This window comes from Sesamum indicum, linkage group LG6 (genome assembly GCF_000512975.1).
Source record: "Sesamum indicum cultivar Zhongzhi No. 13 linkage group LG6, S_indicum_v1.0, whole genome shotgun sequence".
Lineage (NCBI taxonomy): Eukaryota > Viridiplantae > Streptophyta > Magnoliopsida > Lamiales > Pedaliaceae > Sesamum > Sesamum indicum.
In genome coordinates, this window is record NC_026150.1 from 5,412,135 (window position 1) to 5,434,994 (window position 22,860).

At 32.6% G+C, this 22,860-nt stretch overlaps 3 protein-coding genes across 5 annotated transcripts; 2 read left to right on the forward strand and 1 right to left on the reverse strand.

The window, feature by feature from the left end:
* On the forward strand, window positions 5,087-8,355 carry LOC105163824 (protein trichome birefringence-like 38). 2 transcript variants are annotated; one of them, XM_011082313.2, is made up of 6 exons: window positions 5,087-5,206; window positions 5,291-5,638; window positions 5,732-5,903; window positions 6,004-6,179; window positions 6,293-6,451; window positions 7,803-8,355. In XM_011082313.2, exons 2-6 carry the CDS (start codon window positions 5,352-5,354, stop codon window positions 8,107-8,109), a joined length of 1,101 nt encoding a protein of 366 aa, XP_011080615.1. In that variant the 5' UTR covers window positions 5,087-5,206; window positions 5,291-5,351; the 3' UTR covers window positions 8,110-8,355. The 2 variants fall into 2 exon arrangements, with proteins under 2 accessions (XP_011080615.1, XP_020550666.1); XM_020695007.1 differs by having other exon boundaries at window positions 5,087-5,638.
* Window positions 16,530-17,389, forward strand: LOC105163826 (dirigent protein 21-like). The gene has a single exon (XM_011082314.2). The coding sequence runs from the start codon at window positions 16,657-16,659 to the stop codon at window positions 17,215-17,217; it is 561 nt and encodes a 186-aa protein (XP_011080616.1). The 5' UTR covers window positions 16,530-16,656; the 3' UTR covers window positions 17,218-17,389.
* LOC105163827 (scarecrow-like protein 3) lies at window positions 17,527-19,813 on the reverse strand. 2 transcript variants are annotated; one of them, XM_011082316.2, is made up of 2 exons: window positions 19,612-19,813; window positions 17,527-19,088 (listed from the first exon to the last, which is right to left on the reverse strand). In XM_011082316.2, the coding sequence occupies exon 2, from the start codon at window positions 19,084-19,086 to the stop codon at window positions 17,671-17,673; it is 1,416 nt and encodes a 471-aa protein (XP_011080618.1). In that variant the 5' UTR covers window positions 19,087-19,088; window positions 19,612-19,813; the 3' UTR covers window positions 17,527-17,670. The 2 variants fall into 2 exon arrangements, with proteins under 2 accessions (XP_011080618.1, XP_011080617.1); XM_011082315.2 differs by having other exon boundaries at window positions 17,527-19,116.

Consider the following 22,860-nt stretch of genomic DNA (forward strand, 5'->3'; position numbering starts at 1 on the left):
CAAATTTGCCATATTTACTCCTCATCAAATCTTTTAAGCTAGAAATACAATAAATCCATGTGATTAGGAGTATTTTAGCTCATAAATAAGGTATAATTATCATCAAAATATGATAAAATTGTGCACTAATCATCAGTTCAATACAAAAATTGGATGAAAACCTAACGGAAGGGACTTGTTGTTAGACGGATGTTAAGATTAAGAAGAGTATTTGTAATTTTTTAAATAACGAAAAAATATTTATAATTATACCAAATTTAAAAAAAATAACTGTAACTTACCCTATAAAATACTCTTCCAAGTTGGCACATGCTTATTTATTATTATTATTTTTTGCCGCGCAAACCCAACACATCTATACACCCATTCAACTTCATACTCAAGACCTCCGTTATTTTTGCGAGTTGTTGAAATAAAGATGGAAGCCATGATCAAGAAATCAAATATAGTAGTATTCGAAATATCTATAGAATTCTTCATTCAACCTCTTTCCATTGTTATCATGTTCATATGGCCTGTAGTTCTTCTATTCCACAAATGTATGACCTTTGGCATAAACGTTTGGGACATTCTAGCTCATATGTTCTTAGTCATATCACTATACTGAAGCTTCATACTAGTAATACAAATCACATTTGTTCTATATGTCCTTTAGCTAAGCGAACAAGGGAAACATTTCCCTTGAGTGAGTCTCAAACTTCCAGTCTTTTTGATCTTATTCATACCGATGTCTGGAGACCCTATAACCAACCATTGACCACAGGTTGTCACTGTGTTCTTACCATAGTTGATGACTATTTTAAAGCCACATGGACATTCTTGATGCATCACAAAGCTCAAACTACTAAAATTATGTCTTCCTTCTTTTCTGAGGTATCAACTCAATTTAATGTTAAAGTTAAAACCATTCGTACTGATAATGGGACTAATTTTTGAACTTTTCATGTCAAAGAATTGTTTCAAAACCTTGGGATTATTCACCAAAAAAGTTGTACATATACACCACAACAAAACTGTGTTGTCGAAAAAAAGCATCGCCACCTTTTACAAATTGCTAGAGCTTTAATGTTCGAATCGAGTTTGCCTAGAATTTTTTGGGCTGATTCTATTCTCACAGCAACACACATTATCAATAGACTTCCTTCAGCCAAGTTACACTGGAAATCTCCTTTTGAGATCTTATATAACACACCACCCTCTTATGACAATCTAAAAACATTTGGTCATCTTTGTTTCGCTACAAATGTTACTCCTTCCAAATTAAAATTTGATCCACGTGCCTTTAAATGTATATTCATAGGTTATGTGCCTGGTCAAAAGGGTTACAAGTTGTATGAAATTGACAATAAGATCACTCTTGTCTCCCGAGACGTTGTATTTCATGAGAATACATTCCCTTACAAACACTCTGCTTCCACTCCTGAATCTTCTTCTCCAATCATTCCCACTCTATACGCAGTCCACTGACTCCACATCAGACATCATTCCTATTTCTCCTAACTGAACCACAATCCTTTGCTTCTCCTCAGATTCTATACCATCCACTTTAGATTTGCCTCTTAGACGATCTCATAGACACATAAAGCCCCTGCCTGGTTAAGTGATTTTCATGGTGATTTTTCCTCTAATTTTCCTATTGATTCTCTAACCTTTGCTCCATCATACAATGCATTTTTACTGCCATCATTTGTGGGCTAAGGGAAAATTAGAGTTGGAACAGGCCATGATGGATGAAATTGCAGCCTTGGAAATGAATGACACGTGGGAGATTGTGGATCTTCCCAAGGGAATAAAATCTATTGGATGGAAATGGGTCTATAAAGTTAAACTCAAGCCTGATGGAAGCATTGACAGATAGAAGGCTCGTTTAGTTGCAAAGGGTTATAATCAAGTTGAGGGAGTGGATTATTTTGAAAAATTCTCCCCTGCTGCTAAGGCTGTTATAGTACAGGTTTTGTTGGCTATTGCTTCTAGTCGTGAATTCCCAATTCATCAGGTTGATATTAATCACTCTTTTCTCCATGATTTCTTGGACGAAGACATCTACATGAAGGCTCCTGATGGATATTCTGTGCACCCATGAAAGGTCTGTAAATTGAAGTGGTCTTTATATGGCCTCCAACAGGCCTCTCGCCAATGGAACTTGGAATTGACTTACAAGCTTCTTGTTTTTGGTTTCTCCCAATCACCTCATGATCACTGTCTGTTTATGAGAGATACTGCAAAGGGTCTTCTTATTTTGCTTGTGTATGTGGACAATGTCCTTATTATTGGACCTTCACTCTCTCAGCTTGCATCCTTTAATAAATTATAAATTTATTTTTTCAAAAAAAAAAGTGTCTTCAATTTTAATTTAATAGAAAATTAAAAAATATTGAAAATAAAAATCAACTTTTCTTTAAAAACTTGGGATGGAATTTGTGACGGCATGTTTTGGAGGAAAAAATTTAATGACATGGCAAGTTTTTTCATATTATAATCTTCTTTGTATCAAATTATTTCTTAAAAAAATATGTTGGACTACAACGTCATCAAATTCGTATTAAAGCCCCAATTTAAGCGTTGATATGACTAAAGATATAAAATTTTTCGGTCAAGTATTTTAAAAAGAACTAAAATTACCATAATTTTCAAAGTTATAACACTGAACTATAAATTTAAATTTGAACATAATCAAATTGTCACCTCCTTAACTTACATCATAGAATTATATTTTCCTCCTAAAATAAAATATTAAGTTTATGAATAAGGTAGTTGTCAAGAATTTGGTCCATGGGGAGGTGAATGTGGGAGAGGAAGGATTACATTTGTGGCATAGCAGGTTTTGTCCATGTTATAGATATACATGCAAAGTTGAGACCAATAATAAAATGAAAATGTGAGTAGTGATGCCCACACAGATGTTGAGGTGTTCGTCATGTGTTTCTGCATGTGGAGAGGAGACTGCCAAATTATATAATAGCCCCCACAGATCCACCCGCCTCATCTGCACCCTCATGCATTCTACCTAATTAATTACCAAACTAATTTTTCAAATCACCACGCAAAATGATAGACCAAATCTCCTCCAATTCTCTTCATTTATAATTAATTACCTGCAATTCAATTTTACTGATTGAACGATGTTCAATAGTTTAGGCTTAAAAATGTATTTTTCGTTCAATACCCTCTTTGTATTTTGGTTTTTTGGTTCTTTAATTTGTCTTTTAATATAGCAGATAGGTCCTGTAATTAATTTTTTAATTTTTTATAATTTTGATCCTTTAGTCGTCGGAGTTTGTAAATATTTCCTGAAAAAAGATATGCCCTTTATGTGTTGCTTTCTGTAATTTTGGGTTTTTTTTTTCCATGGATCAATTTAATGAATCAAAATTACGAAAATTAAAAAATTATAGGATCTAGTTATTACTGTAAAAAAATAAAAGACTAAACTACTAAAATAAAAAAGGTACAAATCCGAAGTTGCATTTAATCCTATATACAGTTTAGGGTAATCACATTTTACTATTCGAACTATAATCATTTTTAATTACACTTTGGTATCTAAAATTTTTTCTTATGTCAACTTGTCATTTCAACTACTAAAATACAAAAGATACAAAATCAAAATTGCATTTAATCCTATATATAGTTTAGGGTTAATTACATTTTATCATAATCGTTTTTATTTACACTTTGACATTTAAACTTTTTTTTTTGTGTCAACTTAACATCTCTACTTTACAAAATTTTGCCCTTTGTCATTTATAATTATTTTTTAACCAGATTTTTTATCAAAAAAACATCACATTCAGTGCACATATAATATTTAAGAATTATGTGATATGATATTTTTCACTTATGTATAGTATCTAATGTTTTTTTGACAGAAAAATCAAGAAAAAAATGACCATATATGACAAAGTACAAATTTTAAAAAGTTGAAATAGAAAATTGATATAAAAAAAATCAATGAAAAAATATAAAACGGGCATAATTCAAAATATAATTTACCCTAGTTTATTTACGGTCCAACATGTATTCCAAAAACATGCACAATGTTCTATAGTTTATTTAGGATTGTATTCATGACCAGATCGATCTATTATGGGCTGCAGAATACAAGTGCTCGATTATCAATTTATCGCTATACATGGTCAGATTTAATATTGTAATTAAGTGAAATCGATCCCGTTTTCGTCATTCGATAATGTCAATCTTAATTTATTATTTACTACAAAGAAAGAAATTTATTTTTTATATTATAAATTATTACAATTTAAAAATTATGACAAATTAATATTATTTAACATAATTAAGTAAAACTAATGTCAAAAATTAAGTTTGCATCATGATTAATTTAATAACATTTGTCATGTTTTAACTTTTATATATATGACCAAAATTAACATTTATTATGGTTTTTAGTTGTATTTTATATTTTGAGCTCACTTACAGACCAACTAATAAGTGTTGTGTACCTTGGTCAATTATGTACAGTATTCGTCACGTTTTCGGCCATTAACCGTAACAAAAAGTTGTATTCATTGGATAAAAAAATTATTATCTATACTTTTAATGGCTATAAACTAAAAGTTGTGGTAAATAAATAAATTAACTACAGTTAGATAAAATCGATGCAGAAACTTAAGTTATCCATCATGAAAAATATGTTTTGTCATGTTTATGAGTCATGACAGATATATTAGCCGCACTGGCAAAACTATGGCCAACAACAGTTTTGTGGACGTGGTCAATGACTTGTGACTATGACTATTAATTTTTAATTAGGACAACTAATCATAGTTAAATATTGAATTTCTTGCGGTAATCTAACTGGGCAGACTTTGAATATATACAAACTTAAGACTTACTAGATTACAATTCTTGTATTATAGACAAAGAAATAAAAACATCATAAATGAAATTTGCAGTTTTCCACTTTTCTATCTTGCTTTCGCTACAATCCCATTATGAATAATAGCAACATTAACAATTAGGTTCGTTGTTTCCGGATTTTTTATATACTATTCGAATTAAATGAGGTTCATCATCTCATTACATGAAAATTCTGGTATATGTGGACCAAACCCCATTGTTTGTTTATTAAGAGTAATCTGACAGAACAGAATTGCTAGCTAGAACAAACATACGATTCCTCAAAATTAACTGTAGGAATTAAATCCCAAGAATACTGGACAAAGGCTGTCACTGTAACAGTATTCCTGTAATATTTCCCAAAAATTATCTTTTCAATTCTTCCATTGCAGATGCTGCTCTATATATATATATAATCCAAGTCCACCTGCAGGTTTCTGACATCCCAGCTTCCTCCTCCACCCCACCGCCGAGAAGGCAACATCAACATAGGAATGTCGACAAGCAATCATGTGTGTCTCGTTCTTGTTTCGGTGTCGTCCATGTTGCTGATCTTACCCTGTCTGATCAGCGCATCGATTGCAGCTCAAACTCATCCGCGGATCAAGCAAAAGGGCTGCAATCTGTACCAAGGAAAGTGGGTTTACGATGAATCCTACCCGCTTTTCGACTCATCGAAATGCCCATCAATCCGCAAGGAATTCGACTGCTTGAAGTACGGCCGCCCTGATCATCAGTATCTGAAGTATAGATGGCAGCCCGACGGCTGTGACTTACCTCGGTATGTTTATGTTTATGTTTCTCTTTTCCGTCCATGTTGTTATGTGTATACATGTGAAGTTGATGGAGAGATATGATGAGTTTTTTTCCGCAGATTTGATGGCGGAGATTTTCTTAGGAGAGTGAAGGGCAAAAAGATTATGTTTGTCGGGGATTCAGTGAGTTCGAATCATTGGCAATCACTTGTGTGCCTGCTCAGTCAGCACGTACCGGGATCCAACATCAGCAGGGTCACAAGTAACACAACATCCACCGTTGTATTTCAGGTGCATCATTCGACTGTAAACGTTTTACAGTAAATTACATCGACATCCCTTGATGTTAGATCTAATTAATCATACTGATCAATTACATATTACACTGCAGAACTACGGAGTCTCAGTCACAATGTTCCTGTCGCATTATTTAGTAGACATCGAGCAGGAGCAAGTTGGTAGAGTGCTGAAGCTGGATTCAATCAAAGACGGCGAGGCATGGAAGCAGGCCGACGTCTTGATCTTCAACACATGGCTCTGGTGGTACCGTAGCGGACCTAAGCAACCGTACGAGTCGACAAGCAAATTAACTATAGCTTTTGGATTATAGTACTTCGTTTTATGCAGAAGATGAATGCAGGTGTGTTGAAATTAGTACTAATTTGTGTAATAAATTGCAGGTGGGATTATATTGAAAATGATGGGAAGATAGTGAAGGACATGGACCGTATGGATGCGTTTCATAAAGCTCTTACAACATGGGCTAATTGGGTTAACTCAGAAGTGAATCCTTCGAAAACCAAAGTGTTCTTCCAAGGAATCTCTCCCTCTCATTACAAGTAAGAAGCGCTGCTCTCCCTTTGGAAATTTACATCTCCTATTTCATTTATTGGTATATTGATATTGCAAAACAAGATTGAACTTCTGAAATTGCGAATTATTATTTTTGTTTTTGGTAAAATTATATTTTTGGTTTTGTAATTAGGTCTTTAATTTTTTTTTAGATAAACTTAGTATTGAATATCTCACATTTATTTATTTATTTTTTGCAATTTAGTCACGTAGTGATAATTTTGGTCCTAACAATTCATAGTTTTAAGAAAAAAAATAAGATCTATTACAATGTGAAGAAGACCAAATTATCAACATAGGACCTAAATTTGTCAAAAAACTATCAAATGTGAGGCGTTAAGGAATAAATTCATCAAAAAAGAACTAAATGTGTAGATAGAGTAAATTACAGGATCAAAACTACAAACAACCTAAAGTTACATGACCAAAAATATAATTTCATCTTTTTTTTTATGGAACTATTTCATTGGATTTTTTGGACACGTTTTTGTTCCCAAAAATTGAATTTTTGTCTTACATAATTGGAGGGTCTCTATATTTTGTCCCAAATGGATTTTTTTGACACATTTAATTTCGAAAGATACTTTTCATGATAAAATAACGGTTCATGTGATTTTACCGCCTATTTTTCTTTTTCTTTTTTTTTTTTTATAAAAGTTGGGTTGTAGGATTGAATATATTTTTTAAAAAGAAAACAAAATCTAGGGGTCATTCTAAAATTCGAGTGAAACGTAGGACAAAATATGTTCACATTTCATATATGAGATTAAAAATATAATTTTAGTGAGAGAAGTAATATTGGAGTAATGTAGAAACACTAATGACACCAAAACACTCTGAATAAAAGAAGTTGCAATATGAGCTCCGAACTTTTAGAAAAGAATTTATTGCCTCGCATATCTAGTCAAATTGCATTTTTTTTTTGTTTAAGTGTTCATGGGGCTTTATACGGAAAAAATGCAAGCAATTTTTTTGTGATATTATAAATGAGTAAATTATTTTTTTGGAAAAAGTAATAATTTACTTTCTTGTATTTTTTAAAATACAGCAGTTGTGCTAGCAGCCAAGCCCACAACCAAACTAATGAACATGCGCATTACACGTATTCTTGCATCTATATTTTTTATGAAAACTTGGGTATGTGACTAAATGTATCAAATTTTTTCAATTTCAGACTATTTTAAAAATTTCGTAAAATATAGGACTAGAAAATGTTGAACCTCTCTCTTATAGGACTGAAAGTGTAATTTCACCTACTTTCAATATGACGGCAATGCTACATAAGCATTTAAAAAACATCATGAACTATAACAACACTCTTTTGATGAAAATTTGCAGTGGGACAGAGTGGAATGAGCCAGGAGCAAAGGACTGCTCGAGGGAAACAGCACCCCTGGACGGATCAACATATCCAGGTGGTGAGCCATTGGCAGCAGAAGTTGTGAAACAAGTTCTGCGCAGTAACATCTCTCCATCAAAACCAGTGCATCTGCTTGATATCACAACTCTGTCACAGTTGAGAAAAGATGGGCATCCCAGTAAGTACAATGCCTTCGCAGGCATGGACTGCACGCATTGGTGCCTGGCCGGCGTCCCCGACACATGGAACCAGCTTCTCTATGTGGAGCTACTTCAAGGAAGATGAAAGGATTTTGCACCACATTCATCCAATTTTTAGTAGTATAGACGAATACTAATAAAACTGAGATAAACACTCACATAAAATCGTTTCGTGTACCTTTTAGCTAAGGGTAGAAATTTATCAAAATAATTACTCACTATGTCAAATATATAATACACCATGTTGCATTTGTGATGAGGGCATATGTATAAAACCATTGATGTGTGAGGTAACTGATGGATTGGTTACAATATGAGAAAATAATTTGGCAAAAAGAAGAAAAATGAAAGTGATTTTATGATATTTTTCTACATAATTTCAGTAGAACACTAGAAGAAATATGATTTTTCTCGTGCTTAATTATTATGATCAAAAGTAAAAAATCGTAGTATGTATTAATTAATCATGGTTGTGGACGCAACGGTAATTAACCGTTGTTTCTACAGACGAGGCCAATATTAGTTATTGCTAAAAACTATAGCAAATATTCGTCAAAACTCAAATTTTTGTATTGTCATGTTTGATCGTGGCATATTGCACTATATAAAAAAAAAAGGGTAATTACGAATACCCCTCGTTGTTTGAAAAATTATCAATACCCTGCTGATTTTAGCGATCGTCTAACAATTAGCACAATCTGTTAGTCTCCATCAATTTTTATGACGAACTAACCAAAAGGCCTTATTGATTAAAAATTATAATTTTATTTTTTCTTAAAAAATTAACTTTTTATAGACTAAGTGGATAATTTTTTTTTATAATTTTTAAAAAAAATTTCTTCCATCCCATTTGATTTTTTTTATAAGTTTTTAATTTTTAAAAATAAAAAATACAGTAAGGGCAATGTTGACAATTTCATACATTCATCCAAGGATTACATAATTTTATCAAATATTATGGGGTATTTATAATTTTTCAAATAATAAGAGAATATTCGTAATTATGTCAAAAGAAGACCATTGTAATTTACCAAATAAATGACTATTTATGGTGGAACTTCTAAGGAAAATGAATAGTCCCAACTCACCCACTAATTGGGACACTGCACCGTAGCATTTATGTGGCATCATCCCAATGAAAATTTGAATTTAATTTGAAGGTTAATAAATAGAGAGAGATCAATGATGTCTTAACTTATTGATTAAGATTAATTTTTAGGTCCAATAGATAAGTTTGAGGCCATGGATTGGAGTATTATTAGATATGTGGTCATTTGTCTCACTTAATGTGGGTTATCATAATTTGTCTGTTTTCTTTCTGTAAAGGTAAATTTAATCAAACAAGAAGTACACGAGTACAGTACAATCACGAGTCATTATGGGGCTTCACCCTCGACAGGCTAAGGAATCCGCCATGCGATAAAAACCACATAAACTAACAGAAAATGATAGTTCAGTACTAATAATCCTCTGTCGAACATCATCAGGAATAGTACTGCAAGAGCACGTGCATCGCGGCGCGCGTTCTCGAACCGACGTCGGTTGCGCTCCATCCAAATGTGATAGACCAAATTTGTTTGTTTTATTTATTTGTTGACTTAATGTAATTTGTTTACTGGTCTTAATTAGTTATATTGATGTATTAGTTGAATTCTTGTATTACTCAATATATATAGAGAGAGTAGAAATTATTTTGGATCCTGAGTTTTGGTGTTATTATTAAATTGATACATGAGTTTTTGTAAATGATCTAATTGGTACTCGAGTTTTTTCATAAATATCAAATTGATACATGAATTTTTGCAAATACTTGAATTGATACTTGAGTTTCTCCATAATTGTTGAATAGATACATATGTCTATCTTAAAATATTTTTTAAAGACAAATATATCCTTTAATCTAAAAATAATTTCTCTATTTTTTTCGTTGAATCAAAATTAGTCCTAAGTATTTATTTATTTATCATGGTACATTCTATGACTAAATAAATAACATAATTTAATTATAATAATAAAAATATAGTAAATAGTAATATATAAATATTTTGTCCTTTACTGACACAAAAAATTAAAAATACCCTTAATGGGAGTGACTAGTTTTATAAATAAAAGGCTATAATTTTAAGGCTAAAAAAATATAAAATATATGTCAATCTTAATAACTTTAAAGTTACAATATTTAGAAAAAATAGTAGAATAATATAATTATATTATTATAAAAAAAATATACAATAATAAATAATTAGATTGAGAAGTGTAAAAGTCACCTTGTAAGGTAGATAGTTAATAAAAAAAATAAAAGAAATAAATATAGGAGATGAAATTTTATATTTAATTTATAAAAATTAGAACTTAAGCAAAAGACTGATGAAACTATTTTTTTTTTATTAATTTTTAGTCTTAATATATTTATTTTCTTAAATTATAATAATTCAAAAATTAAATCTAAAAAATTAGTTTTTGCTTAAAATGTCTTTAATAACTTTTATTTTTAAAAACATCACTTCCTACCCAATCTATTAAATGTTAATTTTAATTATTCAATGAATATTCTTATATACTAAACTAATTTACTATTACTCACTGTTATCATTTAAACTGTTATAATATTATAGTTTATTTAATTAATCATAGGACTATATTGTGCTATAAATAAATGGATATATTTAAATTAAATTATATTAAAAGGGTAATTTTGTCATTATAAAATGTTCAGAATAGAGATATGCATCTATTTGATTTTTATTGTAAAAACTCAAGTACCAATTAAGGCATTTATAAAAACTCATATATCAATTTGATATTTATGAAAAAAATTGGGTATCAATTATGTCATTTGCAAAAACCCATATCTCAATTTAATAATAACATTAAAATTCGGGTACTAAAATAATTTTGACTATATATATATATAGAGAGAGAGATTTTGCTTGTGTTGATAGGAAGAGAGTAAGATGTATTTTATATGTAGACATATTTTTAATGGAAATAGCAACAGATTCTGAAACGGAAAAACTTAGCACTTGAGAAATGGACATTGAAATTGCCACGTCTTTCCAACGGATTTTGTGAGGGTCACATCAATCAGAATTTTCAATTGATTATGCAATTGATACGACATTATTGTTGGTTTTTGGACCAAAATAAAACTGTCAACAATTCCGTGTCAAATTTTAGTTCAACTGGCGACAATAAACAAACCATCCCAGATTTCGACAGATACTCTCAAACAGCTTTGTATCGGATCTATAAGTGAAATATCATCGGTTCCAACCATTCTATTCTCGTTCACAATTCTATCAAAAATTTGAAACTTTTTTTCGTTTCAAAATCCGTTGAAAAATTTGGACCAATTACATGTTGTCACATCACATAGTATTCGAGGAACACCCAAAATCGTGCCAAATTTTCAACTGCTTTTGCGTCTGAATATCCATTGCTATATCATCATCATTTCCAACAAATTTGGCAATGACATGACGGTACCAAGTGCTATACATCATAAAGTAATCTGAAAAATTCGTCAAAAATCGTGACATATAGTATTCGTTTAAAATATCTGTCTCTATTAATTTGTTTTTTTGTGTGACTGATGCATGCATACATCAGTTGTAGAGATATACTCTATCATGTAACGTCTCTTGTAATAAATCATTTTCTTATCAACTTTACCTAACGAACATGTCGGCAGTTTTCCTCATAGTTATATTCAGACACCTCTCCATCTCATGGTAGGTGCTGTATGAATTCCAATAGAAGAATCAGTTTTATTTTCTCACGAGCTCTGGATTAATTTGTTCGTGAATTAATTGCCACGAATTAACGGTGAACTTATGAACAAGAAATATGCTTGATTTTAAAGCATGCAGCTCAAAATTGATTTAGCCAACAACCATATATTATTAGATTAAGATCTATATATGGGTGCGTGAGGGTTTAATTGCATTTTTCAGTCTCGTAATTATATATTTTTTGGTATTTTAATCTAACCCACAACTTGCTATGATTGTAAATTGGGTCTTCACCTTTTAAAATTCGGGATTTTAAGATAAATTTGGTTGGAATTTTTAAAGTTGGCTGGGAAGTGACATCATCATTCCGGCAAATTTGGTCCTAAAATTATTAAATTAAAAAAAAAAGAAAAAAACCATTTTACAATTCCAATAAATTATAGAATTACAATTATAGAACTAAAAAAGCAATTAAGAATTATACATGTGTTCAACATATGCACTTCATCAACTATAGGCTGCATATAGGATATATGCTTATGATTTTCGTGGATGTCTAATGTCATAATGTTTCTTGAATGATTGGTCGGAGCTACATACTCCAAAGACACTTAGAAAACTCGTACGTGATTTTACATTCTTGAATTATCATTCCATCAATTACCTAACTAAAAAAGTTTTAGGCACAATTTTAATATTCTCATTAATTATATATAGTGATAAAAAAAATTATTTTGTCATAATCAAGTTAAATCCATAGTTTATGAGTTATAATCGTATTGTGAAAATTATCATTTGTAAAAAAGAATGACAAAAAGCAATTGGTGACATATATATAGTGAAAACACAGTGACGGTAATTATTTGTTGTAACTGTATTTATGTTGTTGTGATAAATGTGCTACTAATTATTTATAGTGACAATTAATGTTTAATATTGTCCCTAATAATTATATTGTAATAAAATTAAAATTATTGTCTCTTAATATATATTTTTAATAACAAAGTTTAAAATTGTCACTTGATACCTTTTCGCAAATATTATATTTTATTGTAGTGTGTGCATCTTTCTTCCCCAAGATTCAGAAATTAAATATACTTTCCATAAGTTTTATCAGGATAATTTCAATTCTCGTACCCAAGTTATACCCTTTTTTCAGTTTTGGTATCCTAGATTTTCAAGTCATTAGACTTGGTATATAAAGTTTTTAATTTTCATCCACCTGAGTACCCTTTATTAGGTTGACAGTTAAAACAAACGGTATGAAAAATTAAGCGGGATCTTATCTATATAAGGGCATGTTTGGCTGTAATTTTATTCGATACACAAAAAAATTCTATTTTGATTTCAATTGTATAATTAAGGATAATAATGTAAAAAAAATTCTATAAAACAAATAAATGCCAATTCAAATCGTTATGAAAATAAAAACGCAGGCTAAATGCGGAGTAATATAGTGATAATCACCTAGTAATAATTTAAAAAAACTAACTGAGTCTTATATTCAATCATCACTAGCATTGTTCGCAAAAAACTAAATAGCGAAAAATCGAATAAGCCATTCAAAGGGCTTCAATATACTTTTGAGTCAATAAAATTGCATATCCATACTTTGATATATTATACTGTTGTTTATGCACAAAATAAAAAATACATTTTAATTATTATTTTTAGCTGAGATAATTTTGTTTATAATTTTTTTAAAACTTTCTATTTCACTAGTCACAAGAAAAGCCAAAAAGAAATCATTTGTTGAAATAATTAAAAGAAAAGTATGAAAATTATAGCACAAATCCTCGAAAAATAGAGTATGCGAACATTTACATTGTGGCCAAGCAAAAAGTAAAAAGGAAAAAAATTTGTTTTTTTTTTTCAGTAAAATTGGTATTCCTTTTATAGAAATTGAATTAAATATGTATTTTTTCCTAAAATTATTGTCCTCAATTATGAAATTGAAATCAAAATTAATCAAAATAGAATTTTGGGTGTGTTGCATAAAAATTATAAAAGCCAAACATGCCCTTACATACACAAATTTTCGCCTAATTTTCCCTCCAAAATTGGGTTGACCATTTATTTTAATAGTCAACTTAACGTATGTACTCAGGCGGGTAAAAATTAAAAACTTTAGGTACCAAGGCTGATGACTTGAAAACTTGGAGTACTAAAACAGAAAAAGGGTATACTTTGGGTATGAAAAGTGAAATTATCCCATTCTTTACCTGTATAACTATCTCGAGAAATATGACATTGAATTATGGTTAATTGCCACGATTAAAATAAAACAGTCATAATAAATAGTTATTGACTGATTTTTGCTAGGAACGGGAAATGATTGTAGTCATACTAAATAAATTAAATTTTTGTATCGATTTTATTTATTCATAATTAATAATAATTATTTATCACGAAATTTTAGCCCATAATAATTAAAATGCAGGCTATAGTAATTCTTTCAACTGATGTATATTCCTAGCTTAATTAATGCATACCAAATTTGCAAGAAGTTGTGATCTTATGATAGGATGAAGGAAGAGAGACAAACAATAATACCATGAAGCATTTCCAAGTGGAGAAGCTGTAAACTTTGTTTGAACACAAAGCAAAGTGTGGTGATGTTTGATGGGCATCATAGATAGAGGATGTTCCCTTCAGATCATCATGTTATGTGCACATGGACCAGATTTGTGTTGCTTCTTTACCACCACACCCTCTCATTTCTTAACCTTCTTTCACTTCAACTATGAAAACAATCAACAATTTTAGGAAAATCTGTCCACAAAAAGTTTGATGGGATATATTATAAGTGGGGGAAAATGCTTTTTTAATCCCTTATGAAAATGTTAGATTTTTTTGTTTTTGGTATCAAATTTATGGTAGGTGTCGTTTTTAGTTTAATAAAACTCAAAATTTCGCATTCTTGATCCCAAAAAGGTCATGTGCGTTGTGATTTTGGAACTAAAAGGGCATTGTGGTTTTGGGATTAAAGGCGTAACTTTGAAATTTATGGGACTAAAAGCGTCACCTGCCATAGTTGTAGTACAAAAAAAAAAAAACTCTATCCACGTTTTATGGGACTAAAAAAATATTTTGCGCTTATAAGTGATATCGACAAAAAAACTGAAATATTCCCTATAGGTGCAAATTAAATACTCTTACCGGCAAGGATCTATGTACCCATAACTAGAAGATTTGATCATTCTATACTTTAGAGTTCAAGATCACGCCATGTGGACATATTTGGTACTATAAATACATGCACAACTATTTCGGGCCACAGTATGTCATTATCACATTCAGCAAAATATTCTTCAATTCCCTTTTTGATCCGGATCGAATTATGCGATCTCGAGATTCGATCTCTACTAAGAATGCTGATTCGTCTAAGACCAGATTTTGGGTTCCCTGAGAATGAAACAAGAACTGTGAGCTCGTCGGGCACGTCCCCGACAATGACCCTCCGACGCTCAAGTTAGGTTAATCGAGAGAAATGTATGTGATCTCAAAGTTCGAGCTCAATTAATGCACAACAATTACCTTATTTATGGCGTATCGGGGTCTATTTATAGAACACAGCTGTACGTCAAGTACTGGGCCACGTGGCCTTATCTTATCGGTGTGTGTTCTGATCGAATGACTGTCATTGTCCGGGTCTTCGGTCAGTCTGTGAGATCCGGGTCGGGTCCTCTGCAACCCGCCCGCTATGAAACACGCGGATCCTGATCGCGTAATGACTAAAATACCCTTAATGAAGGTTAGTTTGGTCTTTTTGCAGGGGTGGCATGCGTATACCCATCACTTTTGATCTCACTTTAATTGACGCAAGTGTTAAAGTATTTCCATTACAAACTCCAACAAACTTAACGATTTGCTCTTTTTATTAAATTTTTAAATATCTCCGATCTCACCTACTCTTCATCTCCGACCCGAATTAAAGCTAAATTCAACTCCCAAATATTTGCTTAGGTGGAAACTATTTGTTAATGGACAGACTAATATTGCTCTAGATGCCTTAACTCAAACCCCACATAAGGCACTTAGACTAGTGGAAATCCTTTTCCAACTTTAGTTCCTACCACTCGATTTTACTCCACTATTGTTTGAATAGAAAACTAAGGAAGATGCAATAATTCCTTTTCAGAAAGACAACGGTCCCTCCTCATTGCACTTGAAGCATGCCTATTGAATCACAAGGTTAAAGAAAAGTGTTGAGCCTGTCCTAATATTGCTTGCAGTTTATTATTTGTAAATTCATCTTTTTATTAGGGATAAAATTGTAATTGTATAATGCTATGCAGGTATCTGAGTATAAATAGTTTATGCATGGCTTTAAATGTAATAAACACGAAAGTTTTCTAATAAAATTTGGGTAAATTACAGGTATCTTTCATGAAGTTTGACATAATGCAAATGCCCTTCAACGTTTTAGAAATTACGAATACCCCCTCCCTCCAAACGAAAAATAATTATGTGTGGTACGAAAATTACTACTTTACTCTTGTTTGATTTTTTTTTTTTAAAATGTGTAAAAAATATAAAAAAAATCTGAAGGTGAGTAGAGTAAATAATCCATAATGTATATTAATTAATCCATAAAGCTATTTTAAAAATTCTAAGAAATATATAAAATTATAATTCATAATCTAAAAAGGTATTTTCGTTGATTTATCACAAAAATTAGACAAACGTTAAAATGAGGGTACTATTTATATTTTTCGTACACGTTCACAGTCAGACGAAACAATTTCCGAGCATAGGTTGTTGAAATTGATCTGTAGTTGGATGACACGAATGGAACAACCAACAAGCAGTCAAGTATAAGAAGCACATGCTAATGGCCTAGCCATAGTCCATTAACAGCCTCAGTCCTCCACCAACTAACAAATCTAATCCTATGCCAAATGGCCTCTTTCATGACCTGCAGTACTCTCTTCACTCTCATCTTCATCTTCTTGATCACACCCTCCCTTATAGTCACCGATGCAAAGTTCTCCGAACAGTTCCCCGGACCGAAGGCTAATCACGATGTCGAGAAGATGAGCCATCTGCACTTCTACTTCCATGATATAGTCAGCGGAAAACACCCGACCGCCATCTCGGTTGCTGGTAGGAAAAACGAGTTTGGGGGTACTGCGATAATAGATGACCCTTTGACAGAAGGGGTCAAGCACGGATCCAAAGTGGTGGGACGAGCTCAAGGCATGTATTCCATGTCGTCTCTAGATGCTTCAAGTTTGCTTATGGTGATGAACTTTGAATTCACAGAAGGGAAGTACAACGGCAGCTCACTCAGCGTGCTTGGGAGGAATCCGTTCCTGGAAACGGTGAGGGAAATGCCGGTAGTTGGAGGGAGTGGCCTATTCCGGTTCGCTCGAGGCTATGCCTTGGCGAAAACGGTGCACTACAATGTCGGAACGGGTGATGCTGTAGTTGAATACAATGTCTTTGTGATGCATCATTGAAACTGTATTGTTTCATATATCTGAATCAGATTTTTCTTTCCTCTGGAGATGAAGAGTGACTCTCTGAACCACCACATACCTCTGTTGGATCTTCATTTTCTTGATTTGGAAAGCCTGTAAGAGAAACAATGTATACGAATATTAAGCTTATTTAACCAGCTTATATTCTGTTCTCAAATCAGACAGAGATTCAAAGTTTAAAAACACAATTTTGAAATTTCAATGGGCTTAAATCTCACTCCACTATGATCAGAATAGTATGTCAATTTTGATGGACTGAGAAGGCAATCAGAAGTATAAAAATGGATATAGTACAAATATTGAGGTCTATTATCGATCCATCCTCATCAGATTATGTGTTTCGGAAGAACGGGAAACGGAGATTCAACATGGTTTGTACAAAGTAACGAAATCAAAATAAAAGATAAACACTATCTGCATTTGATGTTGAGATCATCTATATTGTCTAAATCTCCATGCTGAAACTGAGAAGAGTGGTTGATCCTGCCAGCAGAGCATGAAACAGCTATTTTCGTCTTTGATTTTGTACCCGTGGTAGTTAGAACTCTGCAACAATCTCCTTGCCTGCAACATGGCATGGTAGCTCAACGGCACCTTGCCCAAACCAGCCAACTCAAGGCGAGGAATCCATTTGTCAAGCTTCTCATGCCTCTTCGTTCTGTCGACACCCTCACAGGCAATGATATTCTTGATCTCCTTGCCAAACAGCATCTTCTCAATCTTTTGACGTTCTATGGATGCTCTTGGCATGGTAGACTCCAAGCAATCAAAGAGAGCTGCATAAAAGTTTAATGCTTCTGTGATTCTATCAGTCAAGTTGAATCCGTTGTGGTTCGATTCTTGCTCAGTCACCACCATTAGATTGGGTGAAAGACCACAAAGGGCATATAGAAAACTCGTCATTTTAGGTGAAGGGGCAGAATATATCGGTGAGGATGATGCAGAATCAGGGCTGGCACTGCAAGCATTAATCACATCCTTCTCCAGAAATTCACCTAAAGTGCATGGATTCGTCTGCAGGACTCGTTGCAATGTACAGGGACTCTTACTTAAATAGGGTGAATCCATTTGAGTCATTTCATGATTGACAGCTAAAAGAGAATGTAGCTGAAGTACAGAGCTGACCGCAACAGCTTCTCCAGTTTTGACGCATAAGCTCTTAACATCAAGGTTCTCCAATTTTGAAACTATAGGATTAAATTGAAACAGGATATCTAACTTTTCAGCTTCTTCGTTTAACCGATGTGCCATCTGATCCAACACCTCGTTCTGCTCATGGACACCTGTGATTCTCACATGAGGTGGTCCATCAGGCCGTGCACTCAATGCCCGAAGAAGGCTAATCCACTGAGTGGGCTCAAAACAATTGAGATCAATAATGTGAACCACTTTCTCCCCTTCCATTGCTTCAAGAATTGCCTGGTTAGTGATAACATATGAGAGCTTTAGAAAGGGACAGAATTCATAAAACAACTTGTGAACTAGAATTTCCTCAGCAACAGAAGTCGTTTTCGTGGAATTGAGGGCCTTATGCAGTCCCGGCCAACCTTTAAGTATTCGATCAGCAAGAGCTTCAGTGAAGTATGCCGCAATCCTTTGCATTGTATCACCAGCAGGAGAGGCAAGATGTGAAATACATTCCAGGCATATATTGGCGTTCTCGATGCTTCCAGCAGCAACATGATTGGCACAAACAAGAAGAAGATGGATCAAACACAAACCTCTCTCCTCAGACCCCATCTCTCTGAGCCAAGGAAACGGCGATCCTAAACCAGGTGAAAGAGACATGAGGGAGAACATATGCAGAGGCGACGAGCTTAGTGAGGAAGATCCCTCCTCTTGAACCATTGCTGCCAACAAATATTTGTCCAAATCAATCTGAAATACACAAAAAGATAGTTGGTTTCACATTAGAGTGTTCTGATTTCCCAGGTATAATGTCGTCTTTGTCTGGATGGTCGAAACGAGTATAAATACGGTCACAACGGGGGATCTTTGTTATGTTTTTCACCCATGCATATCTCTCTCTTCTCTGTTTAATTTAATTGAAACAAGTGCAGATAGAAAATCAAGTAACATGTTCTGCATTTTCTTCCCATGTATATAAGTTCTCAGAATTTAAGCTACAACTGCTGATGAACTCCCTCCCATCCATCCCATTCCATGACCACTTTCAGACAAGATTTGAGTCAATAACTACCAAAGAACTATTCTGATCATGAGCACAGTATCATGCAATCAACAGTTATTCACCAAGAAACTTGAAACTTTTAAGAAATCCAATAATGTAAATGCACATGAAATCTCAACATTACTTCCAGAAATTCTCATAAAAAAGCATTCCTCAACAGAGCAAAAGACCAGTAAACTCACCTGCAGCAGTTCAAATGCTACTTGTTCCATTAATTGTCCTAATGCTAAGATTGTGAGTCAAATGGAATTAAAGCAGTTGTTGTCTTGAAGGACTTTTCCATGTCTGATTTCTTGTATGTGTCTGCAGAAGTGTGTGACAGTTCAAACAAGTAGCTTTTGTCTTCATTGCTTTCTTGTCCCTTGTGGGTTTCAGAGGAATATGGAATTTGTCAAGTTCAATGCCTCTTTATTTCACTTTTCTCCCAGTAGTTGTAAAGGCATGCAAGTGAGATCACAATATTTAATGCTTATATGATTTTTACCACCCGTATTTCGAGTGCAAACGTAATATTTTGGGATAAATAGCAATATATTCTTTTGTGATATTGAAAATGAGCACATTATCTCCTATGAAAAAAAATATAGCAATTTACCCCCTTGTAATTTTTAAAATGAAGCAATTTATCTCCTTATCTAAGAAGGTAAATTGCTTCATTTTAAAAATCATAGGAGATAAATTGTTGTATTTTAAAAAATATTGGGAGGTAAATTGCTATTTATTTTTTTATAAGGGGGCGATATTATAAGGGGGTTGCTTACATTTTTTCCTAATATTTTGTGTTGTTTGGTTGTCGGTAATAATTGAAATTTATTTACTTTTAATCGCAGCATAAATATTTAAAATTGTTTACAAATTAAAATCACAACCAAGTTTCAATAAGTAACTTCCTAATAATACAAAATAAAGAAATCCAACGAACTGTTTTTTTTATAAGATACGTTCCACCACAAATTCAGAACATTCAAATTCGAAAAATAATTGAATATATCGAAAATTCCAAATGAACAAATACATCTTTCATTTCATAGCCAAATTAACACCCTTTAGCATTCTTAATTTATCATACAATATAATAAATAAAAAAAAACAGCGATTATATACAAAATATCCAAAATATCTAGACGTTATCTCACGCTCAGAAATAACCTTAATTGACCAAAACCCTAACATAATGTTTGGATTCGTTTTTTGAGTGTTTTGTTGTGTTTTGTGGAAATAGAGAGAGAAAAACAAAGATAAACAAGTGTGTGTTAGAGATAGTATGTATGTTTGGATTTATTTTAGAGATAATTTAAAATAAGTATTATATATTTAATGTTGTGTTTTGGGAGACAAAAATTACTATTCATTACCAAATCATGTCTTTGGAGATAATTTAAAATAAGTATTATATGTTTAATGTTGTATTTTGGGAGACAAAAATTACTATTCATTGTCAAATCATACCTTTTTTATATATATTTATGTATATATATGTGTATATATATATGTATGTTTTTATGCTAAAACAGTTAAAAACACCTAAATAAGGTGTTTTTGAATAATGACAAACATTGAGTATGTTTTGACTTATTTTCGAAAATAAGTTGAAAATAAAAACAAACATAGTGTAAAATTCTCGATTGCTCCGGAAAATTTTCAGTTGATTTATACCGAAAGGATTAAAATTAATGGTATAAAACCGTAAATTGTAAGATTAAATTTACAAGTGGATCATGCCACACTCTTAATATACGTGACTAAAATTGTAATTTTTTTTTTCTTCTTGGGGTGTGTAATTTTCCAGCAAGATGCAACACTCAATTAATATTATATTTCCCTTGTCTCTAAGCATAATGGATGAGAATAAGGTTTGGAATTATTGTGCAGCACAGCACAAATCCAAGCAGGCAATGCATTACCAAAACAAAACAAACACTTTTGTCTTGTTGCTTATGAGTGGGAGATGGCATGCAAAAAGAAGAGGCCCCCCCAACAAAAACCCTCATGTCCAAACAAAGAAAAACTCACTGTTCTTGGTTGCTTCTGCAATGGCATAGACCATCCACTTATTACTAACTTCTTGCGTTCGGACAAAGACACAAAGAGACAAAGAGAGTTGTGCAACGTGCCAAAAAGACAGGGGAATACTTCTTGGACTTTTGCGAATTCCATGCCTTATATTTTCTTGTATATTAAGGATGCGATGGAGCGGAAGCAATAGAAATTTAAAGGATAAAGGAAAAATATGTCTACTATTTTGAGAACTTAAAATTGGAAAGAATAATTATATTGCTCGTACTTATCCTTTTGTTCTCAATATTTGTTTTTATTAGTATTTCAGTATTTAATTTTTATTGAGTCTGTTGCCAACTAGAGTTTAAAGTGAGTTGGTTTTCTTTTTTAGTTAGAACTCTATTCTTTATATATAGTCTCACATTTCTGTAACTTTAGCACTTGAGAGTTTAGGTGAATAAAGGACTTGAGTTTTTAGATAAATAAAACTTAATTTTTCCTTCTCTAATTTATTATCATGAATATACTTTATTTCTCACACTTCAAATTTCATAATAAATGATGGTCCCTCAACAAAATAATAATGACAACGAGTTTATTGTTTTAAACAAAAAAAATAAAATAAAAGATCAATCGAAGCCATAGATAAATCAATATGTAACTCTTTGTGAATTAAAAAAAGTTAATGTGCAGTTCTTGAAAGCGAAAGTGGATTGCTAATGAATGTTTAGATTGCTACGCATTTGGGCCAACCTCGAATTCCAAGAACGGTCCCAAAAAATTAAGACAAAATCGAGTGGCTATTCCAAGGTTAACCGACATAACTTACCGAGGTGGTTCAGCCTCCGCCACCCGTCACACGAGAAATTGGGTTTGTTTTAACTCCTTTAATTAATTTGAATTTGACATAGTTAATTAAATACTTGAATTTCTAATTTTTTTTTTAAAAAAAACGAGATGGACGAGTACTCACCCATCTTCAAAGAGGTATTGGAGAATTGCTAGAAGAAGAAGGCTGACCAGAAATATTATCGGCCGAGGTCGGAGGGAATAGTTAGGCTGCGCATCGGATGACATCTATGAAACCAATTTCTGAGAAGTTGGTTTGAAACGTTCTAAGTCGAAAATCTTGAAACTGGGCATCGAGTATAGAGTGTTACATTCATTGTATGAATGTCGTGTTTCATCTGCGATAGACAAGGGATGTCTTTTGCAATTTTAATGGATTAATTGACAAGGTTCTTAGCTGCTTGAACTGACTCGCTGGAATCGCCACATGGCCTTGGAAGCTTGGTCCATATGACTTGAATTCCCGGCTCCGATAGTACAGATTAGTCTTTAGACTTGAGAAATCATGACAGTCGCACGCATATGATGGCTACATCTTGGATCTGGCGAGAGATGACTATATCTTCGATGTAGTCATTAGGGGT